The sequence below is a fragment of the Ahaetulla prasina genome, chromosome 9 (genome assembly GCF_028640845.1).
Source record: "Ahaetulla prasina isolate Xishuangbanna chromosome 9, ASM2864084v1, whole genome shotgun sequence".
NCBI classification, from domain to species: domain Eukaryota; kingdom Metazoa; phylum Chordata; class Lepidosauria; order Squamata; family Colubridae; genus Ahaetulla; species Ahaetulla prasina.
The window spans coordinates 24398373-24417124 of NC_080547.1; the positions used below are offsets into that span (position 1 = coordinate 24398373).

At 42.2% G+C, this 18752-nt stretch overlaps 1 protein-coding gene across 1 annotated transcript in view; it reads left to right on the forward strand.

The window, feature by feature from the left end:
• The first annotated feature begins 866 nt into the window (after positions 1-866).
• The window catches only part of FEZ1 (fasciculation and elongation protein zeta 1), a 44017-nt gene continuing 26131 nt past the window's right edge, over positions 867-18752 (forward strand). Inside the window, exons 1-3 of the mRNA XM_058194397.1 lie at positions 867-1223; positions 14985-15084; positions 17660-17809. Of these exons, the coding sequence (XP_058050380.1) occupies positions 1216-1223; positions 14985-15084; positions 17660-17809 (258 nt within the window). The 5' untranslated portion in view covers positions 867-1215. The remainder of the gene's footprint in view (positions 1224-14984; positions 15085-17659; positions 17810-18752) is intronic.

Here is an 18752-nt window from a genome sequence, read left to right on the forward strand (position 1 = left end):
GGACCTGAATAACATTACAAAAATGCCATCAGTGAACTTGTTTTCAAACTGGTAAACCACAGAAACCTCTCTTTCGAGGGTCGGCACTCTTAATCCCCATTTGAGCCTGCTAAACAGATCATAAATGAAGAGGAAGAAATGTGGGGTTCCTTGGACAAGCTTGATTTAGCAGAAAACAAGTGGTGACATAACACAAAGGGTGTTCTAGGAGAAGCAAGCAGAGGGGTTGAGTTGAGATGCTATTTTGAGAACATAACCTACAGCTGCATCTTATTTGATTAATTTGATTTTTTTGTTATCTTAGGCCTCTGGGAAACATCCTGCAAACCAGTGAAACATTACAAACCAACCCTGGGCAGGGTGGAAGGGAAGATGTATTAGTTTGCGACAGCCCCAAATACGAATTTGGAAGCATTTTTTAGAACACCAAATTTTGTTCAAAGGCAGCAATGTTTGCGAAGATCAGAGTAATCGGCCATTAAGAGTTCAGGTTTGAAATTCTAACCCCGTCTCTTCACTTCAGCCGTTTTTGCCTTGGGAAGAGGATACCTAGAATCACACTGGTCACTCCTCGTGATCTGCCCCACAATTTTCTTATTTACGTTCCTTTTGCAGAAAAAAAAAAAGCTGTGTGACATCTTTTCCTCTCTGCAGCATAATACCGTAGCTCATTCCTCTACTTCTGTAAAAGCCTCATCAGATATCAGATGCAGATCCTTTAGCTCGGGCCCTGCTTCGAATATTCCTTTCTATCAGCGTGACTCCATCCGTGGGAGGGGTGGGTGCCCCAAATGATGCAGCTCTTTTCTGAAGAGGCTGGGCTGGAGCCGTCTTTGACATTTGGTTTTGCAGGCTGTGAATAAAGGATGGCAAAGATTTCTGCTTTACTCAAACGGGCTGCCTAATCTCCCAGATTTCCTATCTCGTCTCCACGTCTCTGGACTCTCGTTAGGCTGTCCCTGTTCTTGGAGGGGCCTGGCATTCAGATCAGAAGCGAGAGAGGGTCGTTGCTATCCATCCGTGTCTGAGAGTTAATGCATATTGATGAGGGAGGCTGAGCCCACGGCTCGTTCAAGCGCTCTGCAAAGAGGAGAGGCAGTCCAGTGACTAGGAACAGCGCTCGGGTGTTCCTCCTGCACAGACAGCTGCTGGCCGGTTCCTCTAGCCGAATTGGTTTTCCTTCCTTCTCTCCATCACTTGGGCCTACTGGATGGGATGCTGAGGTGAGCGGAGTGTTGCCAGCACGCTCAGGTGCGTAATTGTGGAGTCTGGGATGGGCTAGGAGAACCAGAGGTGTCTCCTGGGCAAGGGCTTCAAAGGTGCTTTCTCCCATTGTCTGCTGTGAAAGGCCCAGCAGATCATACCTTTTCAACTCCCCACATTATCACCCTTCCACAGCAGCCTGTCATTGGGGTGGGGTAATGTTGTGTCTTTGAAAAAAGGATGAGATGCTGAGAGTTCCTGACAGGTGGATGCATGTTTAGGTAACTGGGGAATTGCTGGAATGAGGACAGCACTGTCTTTGTGCATGGGAACAAGGTTGGTCTGTTTGGAGGAAGGCATCTATAGGGGACTGCCTCTTTGCCTATAGATTAAGGCTGCATTCCATGGCTCGGAGAAGAGAAGGCTCGCCTTTTGTTCGAGTGACAGCTGGGCTGTGGGATACCAGGCGTGTGTTTGTACAGGTGGGAAATGTGTCCGTACATCGAAGGGCTGGACCGAAAGGAAAGGAGAGATGTGACCAGGGTTATTTGCGGAGACAAAGAGGTGGGAGGGGGGCTCTGTGATGAGGCCTGTGATATCTGAGCAGCCAGGTTTTTATTTAGGGGGCTGCATGGAGCAGGGATATGGGTGTTCCTGTGGGGAGGATGCGTGGGCATTGAGCTGAGGTTTGGAGGTAACATCATTAGAGGCTCATGATTTCTAGCATTAGACATGGGTGGGAAAGCAATCAGTGATTTCAGGACTGGGCAGAGGCTGGGATGCCTGCTTGTGAAGTGTGTGTGTGTGTGTGTGTGTGAGATATGAGAACCTGTGTGGGAAGCTCTGAGAAGGAGGATCAGGTATATAATATGATCTGCAGGAGCAGGTGGGTGTACCTGCAAGGTGCTGTTTGGTTGTTGGTGAGGCAGAAGGGATGTTAAAGTGACTATGCTAGAAAAGCTGAACTCTGCATCTCTGCAGATGGATGCTGCAAAAGCAAAAAGAGAAAGGGATGGACAAGGCCATGATTTTGTAGGTGTTTTGCTTTTTCTTCATTGACTTTTGAAGATCAGCATTAAAACAGGACTTTGGTTGTTGCTACTTCTTGTAAAGGAAAGCAAGTTTTTGGTGTCAGCCTTCCTTAAATAGCATAACGGTGATGTGAGCTATACCAGGAAGTAATAGATCAAAGAAGCTGGGCCAGGACTAAATCAGGAACTAGTGTCTTCTGAAATCCCATGATTTGGGCAGGGCTTATTGACGACACCCTCACTGGCCTTTTAGGAGCAGCAGCCAAGTGAAATTCAGCTACCCTCACTCATATCATCATCCCTGGTGTAAATCTGTCTATGTTGCTATGTTGTTGTGCTATTATAATGCTGGGTCTCAGCTACCTCAGGCTGTTGCTGCTGATGGTCACCACTGCCAGACTAGTTCTGCTGTACTCAGCAGAAGAGGGGTCCCCAATGGTGCTTTTTCCCATCATCTTCTCAAACTTGCTGGCAGCTCTGTCCAAGGATAATGGATGACGAGGCTTTTCCATCTAGGCCTCTGAGCCTTGCATTTCATAGCTAGAAATCAGCTATATTGAAAGAACTGTCCTAAGAATAAGTCATTGCAAAATTGAGTCAGTAATTACAAGTCATAATGTCTGTTTCTCCACTCTTATTGTATAAAATGAGCATAATAGTGATATATTTAGTGGAGTTATTGTATGAAAAAGAAAGGAAGAAAGAAAGAAAGAAAGAAAGAAAGGAGGGAAGGAGGGAGGGAGGGAGGGAGGAAAGAAAGAACAGACCTATTACGTTTACTGAGCCTTTAATAAGCCTCTATTAACCATTTCCTAGTAATTCGCTCTCCCTATATTGTGCTTTGCTTGTTTTGTTTTGGAGACACTAAACTGTTGTCTGCACGTTCCTAGATCTAAAACTCAGCTCCCTCTCCAAAGTCAGGAGAAGTTAAATCACAGAGTGGGCGGATGGCTCTGTTCTTTCCCAGTTGCAAATGTGACCTCCTGCTGGGTGGTGCATGGCATGAAACCTGCTGTTTAAAGCTGAGTTGGTCTGAACATGTTGGATGGACTATTCAGTTCAAATCCAGTTTAATAACAGCTGTCAGAAGAAAGAGCCAGGGGCTTTGAGTGTACCCATCAGCTGTTACTCGGATAGACTGCACAGATATATGGCTTATTGGTTACTGTCTACCCTCTGTAACCAATTACATCACTTTATATTATAATGTATTTTTGTTTATAACATAGCAGTTCCTTCTAAATTTGCATGGGCACGTATATATTAGCATATATAAATACACATGTCTTTTGTTTCCCTTTTCGATGCTCCAGCTCTTCTCTCTTTTTGGAGAGATTGAAGCAGCTACCTAAGTGCCTCGCTTGCTATTTTCCATCTTGCACTTGCCAAGAGGCTTTTTCAATGGCTTCTAACTTACTGAAACACAATATTTCTTTTTCCCCTTGTTCATCTTGGCTTTTAAGTTGACTGGCGATGAGCTACCGCCTGGCCAATCCATCTAGCAAAAAGCTGATGCAGCAAAGCAGCCCTTTCCAACTGGATGTGATTGGGAAGAGGTCTTAGACTTCTAGAATTCTTAGCCCGCACAGAATTCTCATTTCAGGAGTTCTGATCGATTGCCACCCCATTTTAAAGAAGGCTTGGGACTTCTGCAGGTCAGTTGGGAGATTTGTCTTGCTTGTTGTCTTCCCCTGTTATGACACCTGGCTGGGTTTGTGTGTTGGAGTCCCCCAAATGTGCTTTCTCCATTTCTTGACCATCACGTGGTCAAGCTACAGGATCATCAGGGAGGGATCTTGTAGTTGGGACGTTGGGAAATGTGTCCTGTCACAAATCAGCATGATGTTGACCTTGGATGACTTTCTCTCTGTCAGTCTTTCTTCCCCTCCTTCAATGAGTCATCTCTTTCCAATCTCTGCTCTTAATTCATTGGCCAACAAAGAGCCAATAAGCAAGCAGGCAGCAATAACAAGGAAGACAGGGAGAAAGCTGCAGGTCCAGGAAGTGATTCCTGCAGCCCTTCATTTGGGAGTGTAAACTTTGGCACATGCCACTCCTCCTAACCTCTGTCACTGGGTGAAGGGTCTTCTTTAAGCCTTCTGTCCCTGAGAAGGAGTTGTGCTGACTCTCATGAACCCAGAAGCCATAAGACTCTCCTAAATAAATAAATAAATAAATAAATCCATCCACTCCTCTGAATGCAACAAAATACCTTATGCCACCAGACTTGAAATCCTGGGTTTAGAAAATTTAGAACTCCGCCGCCTTCGACATGACCTGAGTTTAACTCATAGAATCATCTATTACAATGTCCTTCCTGTCGAAGACTATTTCAGCTTCAATTGCAACAATACACAAGCACACAATAGATTTAAGCTTAATGTTAACCGCTCCAATCTTGATTGCAGAAAATATGACTTCAGTAACAGAGTTGTTAATGTTTGGAATACACTTTTTTTGTTTGTTTGTTTACATTTATATCCCGCCCTTCTCCGAAGACTCAGGGCGGCTTACAGTGTATAAGGCAATAGTCTCATTCTATTTGTATATTTTTTACAAAGTCAACTTATTGCCCCCCCCAACAATCTGGGTCCTCATTTTACCTACCTTATAAAGGATGGAAGGCTGAGTCAACCTTGGGCCGGGCTTGAACCTGCAGTAACCTGCAGTAATTGCAGGCTCTGTGTTCTAATAACAGGCTTCTTTACCAGCCTGAGCTATCCCGGCCCACTACCTGACTCTGTGGTCTCTTCCCAAAATCCCCAAAGCTTCAACCAAAAACTGTCTACTATTGACCTCACCCCATTCCTAAGAGGTCTGTAAGGGGCGTGCATAAGAGCACAAACGTGCCTACCGTTCCTGTCCTATTGTTTCCTTTTGTTATATCCAATTAATATAGTTATTACATATTCATACTTATATATATGCTTATATATTGTGTAGTTACTTCATGCTTATGCTTATATATACTGTGTGACAAAATAAATAAATAAAAATAAATAAAAAAATAGCTGCATGAGAAGAACCTCAGATTAGGGTGGGACACTAATGTGTGTCTTCTTCCAAAATATGATGAGGAATGTGGCATGTTTTAGGACTTTTATAATACAGAGATGGATAAAGGAAAATGGGTGGCTGTGCCAAGCAAATTTCATATTTCGATTCTTCTTCTTTGACGTCCATCTTCAGTTGCCTTTGTCGCCTCATAATGACCAAGGGGAGTTGGAAGCTTATATAAAATAAAGTAGTAATTGGAAGGCCAACTTGTATTTTGCTGCCTGTCCAGAAACTGACCATTTCCTTATATCAGTGGGTCAGTGGGAGAGGACGATACTAGTAGTCCTTGACTTACAGCATTTCATTTAGTGACCATTCAAAGTTACAACTGCACTAAAAAATGGGCATGACCATTTTTCATAGTTATGGCCTTTGCAGCATCCCCATGGTCACGTGATCAAAATTCAGATGCTTGGCAACTGGTTCATGTTTATGATCTTTGCTGTGCCCCAAGGTCATGTGATCCCCCTTTTGCAACTTCTGACCAGCAAAGTCAATGGGGAAACCAGATTCACTTAACAACCAGGTTACTAATCTATCAACTGCAGTGATTCATTTACCAACTATGGCAAGAAATGGGGCAAAACATACTTAACAAATGTCTCACTTAACAATGGGAAATTGGGGCTCCATTGTGGTTGTAAGTCAAGGACCACACGTAGTTAGAATAAAAAATGGAAGAGGTGGAAAGATCAGTGGTTGATAATGTGGATGGCAGGGAGAATCTCTGAATGCCCACAATAGATTCAGGTCTGCTGAATCTGATAGAGGCCTCCTTGTAGTAGTCAGGGAGACAACAACTGTGTTGTGCTGTTCGCAAGCGTGCAGTATAGGAATAATGAAAGTGATTGGTGCTATAGAATAGTGGTCTCCAACCTTTCCAGCTTTCCATAGCAGGCGTGGCAGGGGGAGAGGAGGTTGTTCTGGGCGCCCAGCTCCATTTATGTATGCAGCAGGCATGCGTGCCTCCATTTGCCACTCACCCAAATTGAACTTTGGGCACGAGCTCCTCCACTCGCGCATGTGAAGCTGCACATTGCTTGCATGGCCCGGCTCCAAATGGGCCGTGGCCCAGAGGTTGGGGACCCCATAAATAAGATATAGAGAGGACTTCCAGTGAGATGGTGATGTAAGAGGCTGCACGTAGATGAGCTCCATCTGATAATTTTAAATTTTATTCCATAAATGAAAATATTTACAGATCCCTCATATCCAGGATATAAACTGTTTCAACTCCTACCCTCAAAACGATGCTATAGAGTACTGCACAACAGAACAACTAGACACAAGAACAGTTTTTTCCCGAAGGCCATCACTCTGCTAAACAAATAATTCCATCAACACTGTCAGACTATTTACTAAATCTGCACTACTATTAATCTTCTCATCGTTCCCATCACCCATCTCTTTCTTATGACTGTATGACTGTAACTTTGTTGCTGGTAATCCTTATGATTTATATTGATATATTGATCATCAATTGTGTTGTAAATGTTGTACCTTGATGAAGGTATCTTTACTTTTATGTACACTGAGAGCATATGCACCAAGACAAATTCCTTGTGTTCCAATCACACTTGGCCAATAAAAAATTCTATTCTATTCTATTCTATTCTATTCTATTCTATTCTATTCTATTCTATTCTATTCTAAATAAATATTCGGTAGGAGGTTTTTGCTTTTTTTAAAATTGAAACACATAGCTATGATTTGCTGCCTTTGTAGTTTCTAACCATGAGGGATGCAGTATCCAGTTCAGTCACTGTGTTGACTGGTAGCCACTCTGTTAAAGCAGGACATTGCTCGGGGTATATCATCATGGAGATAATCTACACTTCATACCCCCATGGCTAGTAGTGATTGCACGATCTCTGTGGATGCCATACACTAGATTTGACAGCCACAAGCTAAGTCTGGTGTATAAGTGCAGCATGCTGATAACAAAAAATGTAAACTAAAAGTGGAAATGTCTTATCTCACAAAATGTACTTTATCTCTCCCAGTTATAATCCAGGCAGCCAGTTAGTGAAGCTGAGAGTACTAATTGAAGCAGGATGGAAAAACAACTGAGTCAGAGGGCTGTAATTATTACTGAAATACTTAAAATGGTCTTCACAAGAGGGCTTCTGTTCTACGACAGAGCGGTAGGGTTGTTAGAGATTTGGACCTCAGCGCTTTGGCAGAATTGCCTAGGCAATTCAGGTATAATTTAACTTCCTAGCCTACAGTGATACACTGTATTGCTAAGAAGAGCTTCCTATCCTCTGTTTTCCTGCTAGTCCTGTTCCTTTGCAGAGAAAAAAAAGAGGCAGGACAGAAATTTTTGGAAAAAGTTCTCTTTTCTGACTTTTCTCCCCCCCCCCCCGCCAATTTCCTGGGTCTTGATATTTGTAGAGGCTAGGGAAATGGAAATAAATCAGACTGGTCTAGAACGCTTCTTGGCTAATCATCTGATTACTGTGCATGAAATTCCTGATTGCTCAGGGATTCCAGGTAATGGATATAGGTTTTAGGCTGAAGAGAGATGATGCTGCCTTAAGTAGATAGGATGATAATGATGATGTGGTTTTGATGCATGAAAGAATAAGGCAGGGGAAAAAACCAACAAAATAATAGCTTCCTTGACCAATAGAAACTTGAGACTCATCCAGGAAGATGGGACCAATTTGACCAACAGAAACTTGAGACTCATCCAGGAAGATGGGAATTATCTCAAGTAACATCTGAAGATATAACAGGTGCCCAGCAAGGTGGTTTCTTTAATCCATAGTTTATATACTTGAAATATTTAATCCTTGCAAAAAGGTGTTTAATCTCTTTGTCATCCTGCCTGGTGCTCCCATAACTATGTCAATCACTTTAGAACAGGTGTCTTCAACCTTGGTCCCTTTAAGACTTGTGGACTTCAACTCCCAGAGTTCCTCAGCCAGCTTTGCTGGCTGAGGAACTCTGGGAGTTGAAGTCCACAAGTCTTAAAGGGACCAAGATTGGAGACACCTGCTTTAGAAGAATTTCCCTACAGCCTGATCAGAGTTCTGATCCCACTTTGGTGATCAGAGTTCTGAGTAAAGTTTTCCACTTGTGGTTCCTCAGTTCTGTTCTCCTTGGTGGTTGCCACATCTATGAAAATGATGCTTTGCTTTTCAATGAGTGTGATAGTGTAGAATAGAGATCTTCAAACTTGGCAGCTTTAAGACTTGTGGACTTCAACTCCCAGAATTCTCCAGGCAGCTATGCTGGCTATTCTGGCTGGAGAATTCTGGGAGTTGAAGTCCACAAGTCTCAAAGCTGCCAAATTTGAAGACCTCTGGTGTAGAAGGTGCATTGTGCTCTAGATGGTAATCACTCTGTAAGTGAAAAGATCGTAACATTTTAACACCATCATTTTCAAGAATGGAAGTGAAATACTTAGGATAGAATAGAATAGAATTTTTTATTGGCCAAGTGTGATTGGACACACAAGGAATTTGTCTTGGTGCAAATACTCTCAGTGTACATAAAAGAAAAGATACCTTCATCAAGGTACAACATTTACAACACAAATGATGGTCAAATATATCAATATAAATCATAAGGATTACCAGCAACAAAGTTACAGTATTACAGCCATAAGTGGAAGGAGATGGGTGATGGGAATGATGAGAAGATTAATGGTAGTGCAGATTTAGTAAATAGTTTGACAGTGTTGAGGGACTTATTTGTTTAGCAGAGTGATGGCCTTCGGGAAAAAACTGTTCTTGTGTCTAGTTGTTCTGTTGTGCAGTGCTCTATAGCGTCGTTTTGAGGGTAGGAGTTGAAACAGTTTATGTCCAGGGTGTGAGGGATCTGTAAATATTTTCACGGCCCTCTTCTTGATTTGTGCAGTATACAGATCCTCAATGGAAGGTAGGTTGGTAGCCATTATTTTTTCTGCAATTCTAATTATCCTCTGAAGTCTGTGTGTTTCTTGTTGGGTTGCAGAACCGAACCAGACAGTTATAGAGGTGCAAATGACAGATTTAATAATTCCTCTGTAGAACTGAATCGGCAGCTCCTTGGGTAGTTTGAGCTTTCTGAGTTGGCGCAGAAAGAACATTCTTTGTTGTCCTTTTTTGATGATGTTTTTGATGTTAGCTGTCCATTTTAGATCTTGCGATATGATAGAACCTAGAAATTTGAAGGTTTCTACTGTTGATACTATGTTGTCTAGTATTGTGAGAGGTGGAAGTATGGAAGGGTTTCTTGCACAGTTAAATGTCTATGGTGATTCTCAGTCCTCCAGGTCATGCTTGTCCCAAAGGTGCTTTTTCAAGAGGCAACTGGACTTGCTGTTTTTTCTTTGAAGATGCTTAGCTTCTCATCCAAGAAGCTCCTTCAGCTCTTGCATAGATGCCATTAGTATTACTAGGGTTGGTTTCACAGTCAGCCAGATGTTCAGATTGGATTTGGCATTTTTGCCTACCTATCGAGTCTTTCCCAAGAACCTAAAGATATTGTCACAGACTTTTAAGCTGTTCCAGGTAAAGCTCCCTTTTGCGATTGATGGATGGTGATTTTGTCAGTGCAGATGTTCCCATGCCTTCATTGCAAGAACATTTCTTGCAATCTAAATCTTTTAACTGGAGGTATAGAGACTGTCTAAATGCAATGCCTGCACCGAGAGATAGACCAATACTGCTTCTTTTCCATCCCATGCTGCTGCTCCACTCCTAAAGATGACCATGGATCATTAATGCAGCACGAACACCCCACATTTGGTTTTTAAAATAGTGCATATAAACCATCAAAGAGGAGCTGTATGGAAGACCACCTTGGAAATTCATAGATTTCAGTCTGAGTTTTACAACCTGACAATCAGCCGCTTATTCAAAAGATCCTGGCTTCCCGAAAAGTTGCAGAATGCTTTAAATTCATCGGCAGATCCTCGAAATGGCAGCAACAATTGTTTCATTGTGCCCCAAGGTGGGGGGGGGCGGGGAAGAGGGGGAGTTGTCACAGCAACAGATCTGCAGCCCAATCCTGACGCCTTTTCTTTGCAGTGACTGTGGTGACAATGGAGCAATTTTAATCCAGAAGGAGAGCCGAAGCGCCTATCCATCAATCAGCAAAGAAATCTGGATGGAGCCAGCAGAGCCAGCAGGCAGCCTTTTTAAAAAGCTCTGGTTTACAGAACTTCGCCTTCGTCCCAGGCTGTGTCTGGGGTGATGAATTTGTCTGCTAGATGGCAATATTCAAATAAGTTAATGGTTCCCTTCGGAAATTAAATTGGTTCAGCCTTCCCCGCCCTTGCCCCCTAAATTTATCAAATCAAAGCAGAATGCTTGGAGGCAATCTGGATTTAGCAGGCAGAGGAACCTTCAGAGGCAATATTATTTGTGTTTTTACTGCCAGCGTCAAGCAGCTGCAACTCAGCTCCTGCAAGGGACTCAAATGTCTTTTCTTAAGGTGGATTATTATAGGCCAGATCATACGTTTCAATTAAGGCAGTTTGTGAATCTGCCTCTTCACACTGCAGCATTGTCTTTGCTTGAAAGCTAGGTTTCCCTGGATATTCAATTGGACACGAATTCAATTGCTTAAATTAGAGCTGGATCCCCCCCCCCATGTCCTTGAACTTGAGAAGTTGAGTCATCAGAGAATCGCTGCAGAGGGAGGATAATTCTTCTTCCTTTTTGATTTTGGTAAAAAAGATGGCGTTTTGGCCACCAAGGTGGATCTGACTCTGAACTTTAGCTCAATATAATTAAGCTGGTGTTTTCAAATATAGAATTGCCCAAGCATTTCCCTTCTTCCTTTCTGTGATGGGTTGGGCTGGGGTGGTGGGGTGGGGTGGGGGTATTGTTATCCTTAATTGCTGCAACATTCTGCCTGCTTCAAGAGACTATTCAGCAAAATATACGGCTTTCTGTTCCTCACCAAAAAGGGCTGATTGCAGCTATGGTGGATAATTTCAGAGAATCATTGTTTGCTTGAGTTCAAAATACATACGGAAGAGCACAGTTGCATGTCTTCCTAATCAGAATATTACTCTGTCAGAGATATGGTAGTTCAAGGTGGGAATTCTCTGTCTTTAACTCACACCGTTCATTTGTTGCGGTTCTTCTTTACAATGTGTGCAAATACCGTATAATGTGAGTATTGGAAGAAATATCCATCTGGGTTCAGTTCCAAGTGGGGACAAAGACACTGGAAACATGGAGACTGCTTGGAAAGATGGTTTAATGGTGGTCAGGATCACATGGCTTGAGTTCCTGAACAGAAAAGGGCTGAGATCCTGTGTGCTCCCTGGCTTTATGCTTTTTCTGAGCTTTGAACTTTCTGGGGCACAGGAAGAGTATCCTGATTGGTTGTCAGACTCCCAGGTGGTGGGGGTCTTAGCTAGTCTTGCTGGCTGATGTAATCTTCCCAGGTGTCATGTGGTGAGTTTCTGTTGCTAGATGGGTTCTATTATGTTGCAGATGATGGCCCATTGACAAAGGTGGGGAGAATGAGTTTCTACCTCTGACCCATTGACAAAGGTGGGGGGAAATGAGTGAGCTTGGTTGAGGCTTTAATGGCCCATTGACAAAGGTGGGGGGAGTCAGGAAGCTGCTTTGTCTCTAAAACATGTTTCTCCATTTCTCATCCAGGGAAATATATTCTGCCTTTTTAAATATTTTCTAAAATATTTCATTCTTCTAGGAGGGGAGGTGGGTGCTAAATTCCTACATGAGGATGAGACGTTCCATCTTCAAAATCATGGTACTGTCGTATCTTCTTTGGTACATCTGCTGCTTCTGTTCTATCATAAATTTTATTTACATATTTATTTGTATCTCGACTTTATTATTTTTACAAAAGCTGAAGGTAGCAAACGTATCCAACACATCTTCCTTTTCCTATTTCCCCCAAAAACAACAGCCCTGTGAAGTGAGTTGGGCCGAGAAAGAGTGACTGGCCCAAGGATGAGGTCTACTTACCTTTACTACCGGTTTGCAATGAGCACGCACTTCTGTGTATGCTCAGAAGCTTCTGCGCATGTGCAGATCGCCCATTATGACGTCCGGGCGGGTGGGCGAAGTCTCTCATCGCTTTTACTACCGGTTTGCAAGAACCGGAGAGAACCGGGAACAACCCACCACTGGACTGGTCCGAAAATCATCCAGCTGGCTTTCATGCCTAAGGCAGGACTAAAACTCACAGTTTCCTTGTCATTGACCTGGAGTCACCTAGCTCAAGGGTCTCCAACCTTGATCCCTTTAAGACTTGTGGACTTCAACTCCCAGAGTTCCTCAGCCAGCTTTGCTGGCTGAGGACTCTGGGAGTTAGAATAGAATAGAATAGAATAGAATAGAATTTTTTATTGGCCAATGTGATTGGACACACAAGGAATTTGTCTTGGTGCATATGCTCTCAGTGTACATAAAAGAAAAGATACTTCATCAAGGTACAACATTTACAACACAAATGATGGTCAGTATATCAAAATAAATCATAAGGATTACCAGCAACAAAGTTACAGACATACAATCATAAGTGGAAAGAGATTGGTGATGGGAACGATGAGAAGATTAATAGTAGTGCAGATTTAGTAAATAGTTTGACAGTGTTGAGGGAATTATTTGTTTAGCAGAGTGATGGCCTTCGGGAAAAAACTGTTCTTGCATCTAGTTGTTCTGGTGTTCAGTGCTCTATAGCGTCGTTTTGAGGGTAGGAATTGAAACAGTTTATGTCCAGGATGTGAGGGATCTGTAAATATTTTCACGGCCCTCTTCTTGATTCGTGCAGTATACAGGTCCTCAATGGAAGGCAGGTGGGTAGCAATTATTTTTTTCTGCAGTTCTATCAATAAATCAATCGTTTTCAAAGGAGGCTAATATCAAGGGACAGGTTTTCCGTTTCTCTCTCCCTAATACCTATTTATCTTAGTTATAGTGACTTATTTCATTTCTTTTTCATTATTTTCTTCATATGTTAAGTCCAAGGGTTAGATAATGCTGGTTTTTAAGAGACAGGTGGAGTAGGACTCACTTTCTGCTCCTCTTCTTTTCCTCTTGAGAGGTGAGGACAATCCCTGTTTCTGTTCACTGAGTCATAGTTTATCATATGCTCCCATTTTTGTGGTGTCTTTATAAACAATGTGATGAAGCACATAATGAGAGATGTCTGCTACCCATAAATATGAAGATGCAGACCAAGAGGCACATTGTGTTGCTTCCATCTGGAATGGGGTGATCAGTCGTGAGTGATTTCCCAAGGATATTTTAGGAATCTGTTAGAAAATATGTGGGAAGATTAATAAGCAATCTTTATTAGTTAGCTAAATCTATGCACAAGATCCACTGACATTCTTATTCGTCCCACTTCCTGTCTATGTTGCCACAGAATTATTTTCTCTTTGATTTGTTCAGGACAATTCCAGCCATTTTGGAGAGAATAGACATGGAACCAGAAACTAATATCTGAAGAAAATACATTCACTAAATAGAGTTGGATTTAGAACTTAATTCATAGCTAAGCCAGGAGACCTCAGAGTGGCCTGAGGTGATATGACACATCTTTCGGCAGCTAACATTCTTTGCAATTTTGCTTCTTGGCTGTCAAAACACAAATAACAGAGATCATTCTCACAATATTGAAAATAGATGAATGTATTACTATTGACTTTTTTTTTTAACCAGAGTGAAGAGATGAAATGTTGTAAATAAATACCCTGGTGGTTACAGGTAAAGGAAAGGCCCCCCAATTGTTTTCTGAAGTTTGTGTTAGAATTCATTCAGTCTTTAATTAGCAGATCCTAAAGCAACCAATTATGTTTGTAGAAGATCTTGATTAGATTAGGAATCCTTCCAAATACAAGCTTTACCCGGATCCAAGCCTGGTGTTCCCCTGAATGATTCTAGGGGATTCTAGTGGTGCTCATGTGAAGTCTATTTAACTTTAGAAAGTAATGACATGATTACTGCTTCAGAAAAAAACATGACACCTGCATTTCTTTTTTAGCTGCAGTGTGTGAACTGCTGTCTTATTCCATTTTCCAGTCCTTCCATTTTCTCCCCCCTCCTTTCCTTAAACAAAAGTGTTGGGATGTTTTGCTGCCTATTCTGTCTGGCTTTATTGCACGCCTGCAGAGTGGCAAACACAGCTAGGGAAAAACAAAGAAGCAGACAGGATACCAACAATTATTAATGCTGGTCTGTTGGCTAATGGGAGATTATGCCCAGGGAAAGTGAAGACCCTCATGATGTACTGTGACGTTGTACAAAAATATTACTGTTGGGGGAAACAAAACCAGTGCCTCTGTAAAAGGGACTTTATATCCATTTTTGTGAAGCTATATTATTTTATAATATAAAATAATGTCAAGGTAAAAGAAAGCATGCTAGATACTTCAAATTCAGTCCCCTATTTCTTAGCTGAGAAATATTTTTAATGTTCCACTCCTATGAAAACCCTCTTCTCTTTTTTTAATACCATTGGGCTAGATCTGGACCATGACATCTTAGAATTCAAATTAAACATCTAACACATGTTTAGCTTGGATGTATTTATACGAGAGGTCCTTGGTGTTCTCTGAGCTTTTCTTGCTGATGTTTCATTACCCAAACTAGGTAACATCATCAGTGCACTTCATGCTGTGTTTGAACTCTGTAGACCAAGCTAACAGCCTTGAGGGAAGCATCTCTGCTTTCAAGACAGATTCTCTATATTAACCCTTCTTGCTTTCTTCTGCAGGGTCTGGGATGCTCTAACGGACAATTACATCCCATCCATCACCGAAGACTTAAGGGATCCCAACATTGAAGTGCTCAACGGCAATATCTCCGACACAGAGGTAGTGACCTGGATGGGCCTGTCTCAACCTTCCCCTCCATTATTCATAAGATAAAACAGGGGGCATGCTTGTGCTGAAGCTCTGTTTGAAATCCAACAAAGAGGAATGGCTGTCTTAAAATGTTAAAATAACCTTTGGCTGTCTTTTTACAAGACAGAACCTAAGAATATGCCCAAAATCCTTCCTGGATAGCAGTACAGACTTCCCAAGTTTCCATAAATAATATTATTTCCATGTTTATGTTGCGTATTCTTAAAAAAATAGTTGGAATCATAGACATTCCCATTCCTTCCTTCTCCCCTGATTCTTTTAAATCTGAAAAATATGAGTGAAATTTAGCTGGCACTGGTCTGTTTCAATTAACACAGAACCATTTCACAATGTACAGTAGTTTTCATTGTTGATTTCTGTCCTCTATTAACAGTAAGACAATTGATGCTCTGCACTACAATTTCCCTTAATGCAACTTTACAGTGTTCCCAGCCACACAGATGGGAATTGAACATCTGAAGGGCACCAGATTGAGGAAAGTGGTTATAGTGAGATGGGATTTAAGTTCTGATAGAGAAGCTCAGTGTCGCAGCTGTGATGGAGATTTGGATGTTTGGGAGAAGAAAAACAATATGATCTCTTACCTAATCTGTGGAGTGTGTGTATGAGTGTGTAGCCTAGAACAGGGGTCTCCAACCTTGGCAACTTTAAGCCTGGAGGACTTCAATTCCCAGAATTCCCCAGCCAGCTTTGCTGGACTAGAAGGTTTAATTGGATCCTTCTCTTCTTTATGTCACAAAAACATTTCTTTTAATAAAATTTCTGGGTACGATTTTGCTCCCAGGCAAGTATTTCTAATAACTACAATAGTCACTGAGAAGTCTGAAACCATTTTTGGGGTACTGCTTTGAAAGAATCTGGTTTTGAGGGATGTTGTAGTGGGTACCAAACATTCACGAGCTCCATGACAGGATCATTAAACATGCGAAGCTCTTTGTTGGATCCAGAGTACATATAAATGTCAGTGTCTAGTAAGTGACCAGATTCTATTGGCAGAAAAACATGACATAGACATGTAGGCTTGGAAATCCCTTTAAACCAATGCAAGTTCAGAGGCTGTTTAGAGGGAATGTTCTCCTGTGTAGTCTTCTGATCTCTTTCTAGTGCTCTAACTTCTAATATTTAGGAGTTTGGCTTCAACTTCTCTCAACCAATACAGCCAATGGCAAGGGATTGCTGCAGTTGTAATCCTCAATATCTGAAGGGTATCTAGTAGCTCCCCTGCCATAAACTCATCTTCTGTAGTCAGATGTGCTATACTTTAACCTCTTGATGGAAGGAGCCATTGGTTTAGAGCTCATCAGATTCTTCAGGATCCTTAAAGACCCAACATGGAACTAAGGAGTAATTATCCGACAGTGAGAACAATTAATCAATAGAACAGCCTGCCTTCCAGAGTTGTGGGTGCTCCATCATTGGAGATTTTCAACAGGAGATTAAATAGCCATTTGTCTGGAATGAAATAAGGACTCCTGTCTTAGGCAGGGGGTTGAATTAGAAAACTTCCAAGATCTCTTACAGCTCTACGATCCTATGTAGGGCACTGCTGGCAGAGGCACTGGTAAGCCAGAACTCCTTCCAGATTGTTGGGTGCTGAGATGACCCCACATCAACTAATATCATCCAGTGTGGACTTCCCAAGCCAGCCAAGATGGCACTTCATTACATCCCTCTTCCAGGAAAGGCAACTTGAAGCATCTTCCATATCCCTTTTGGGAGCCCTTCAGTAGCCAACTTTTCCTGTGGAGTGAATTATGCAATTGACACTCCAGGAAACTGAGAAGTTGAGAACTTCAGCCGATGCAGCAATTCAGCAGAATAAATTGCTGCAGCCAGGGAAATGGTGAGATGAGCACATATTGATTGCCTTTCAAAATCAAAGTCATGAGACAGGCAAGGGCAATCTGGAGAGGACTTTGGCTTGAATGGAATGGCGAGAAAGGATTTCCAGATAACAAGGCAGATCCATACTACTATCACCTCTTCCTCCCCCCCCACTTCCCCAATATCTGTCTAGATTGCTGCCTCAGTAGAGAGATGTTCCATTTTCTTTTACTTTGCCTCTCTTTACAGCAGTGTTTTCCAACCTTGGCCATTTTAAGATGTGTGGACTGCAGCTCCTAGAATTCCCCAGACAGCTTTGTTTTGCTGACTGGGGCATTCTGGGAGTTGAAGTCTACACATCTTAAAATGATCAATGTTTGAAAATACTGCTTTACAGGAAATGCAAGGTAACTGGGTGGAATTTGTCTATTTGGAAACATTACATAAACATAAACACAGAGAGACACACCCCAAGGCTACGTTCAACTTTGAAGTGGCACAGTCTCTTTGACTGATGGCCTAACCCTGCAGTAAGCTTCAAATTTTGAATTTTTTCCCCCTAGCTGTTACTTTAAATTATCTCTGTGTTCCTGCTGCTTGACTGTAAGGTCACTTGAGGACACGTTGGGAAATTAAAATGGCAACTAAACTTGGCAGGCAAATTTCAGCAGGTATTAATGCTTCTTTGTGGGCTTGCCAGTTCCCCCTAGAAAGAATGGAGATGATGCTGACACTAAGTGGGGAAAAAATCCCTCCTCTTAAAAGCCCTTCGGACAGCAGCAGTTTTGGTCTGTTGATTACGGGTGTCAAGCAGAACTTCGAAGAAGCTGTTCTCCTTCAGTTCTCCAAGGTATTTCCTAGGACAATTTTTCTTGGCTTAAGAAATCGCTCCCATTTCTTGGACAATTCCTTCTCCCAGATCTTGACAGAATTAATCCAGTCAAGTATGCTCAGTGAAGGGCAAACATCCCATTACTCCGTGTGTGTGTGTGTGTGTGTGTGTGTGTGTTAGTAAAACACAATCAGGAGTTTAAGAAATGCCATAGATCCATTTAAAGGTAGAGCTTCATTTTTTGAAGTGAAAGGTAAAAAAGGTGAAGGTTTTTTTGTCCAGTTGTCCAAATCTTTGGACAAAATCTTTGGACAAATCTAGGGGTGGGGTACTTATCTCCGTTTCCTAGCTAAGGGAGCCATTGTTGTCAGAAGATGCTTTTATAGTCATGTGTCTGGTATGATTACACACTAAGGTGCAGAGAACCTGTTACTTTGCCACCAAAGTGTACCTATTTATCTACTTGCCCACCTAGCCTTTCAAACTGCTAGGTAGGCAGGAGCTGAGACAAGAATGGGAGTCCTCCCTTTATAACGTGATGCTTGGATTGTGAACTGCCAACCTTCTAGTCAACAAACCAGGGGTAAAATCCAGCAGGTTCTGGAGAACCGGTAGCAGAAATTTTGAGTAGTTCAGAGAACTGGCAAATACCACCTCTGACTGGCGGGAATGAGTAGGGTGGGAATGGAGATTTTGCAATATCCTTCTCCCAGAAGTGGGGAGGGAATGGGGATTTTGCAATATCCTTCTCCCAGAAGTGGGGAGGGAATGGGGATTTTGCAATATCCTTCCCCCTGCCATGCCCACCAAGCCACACCACACCCACAGAACTGGTAGTAAAAAAATTTGGATTTCACCACTGCAACAAACCCAGTGTCTTAACCGCTTGGCTGCAATCCCTCAATTGTATGTGCTGTAAGAATTGGTGTGAGATTCCTTCTTCTCCCTCAACCCATAAATC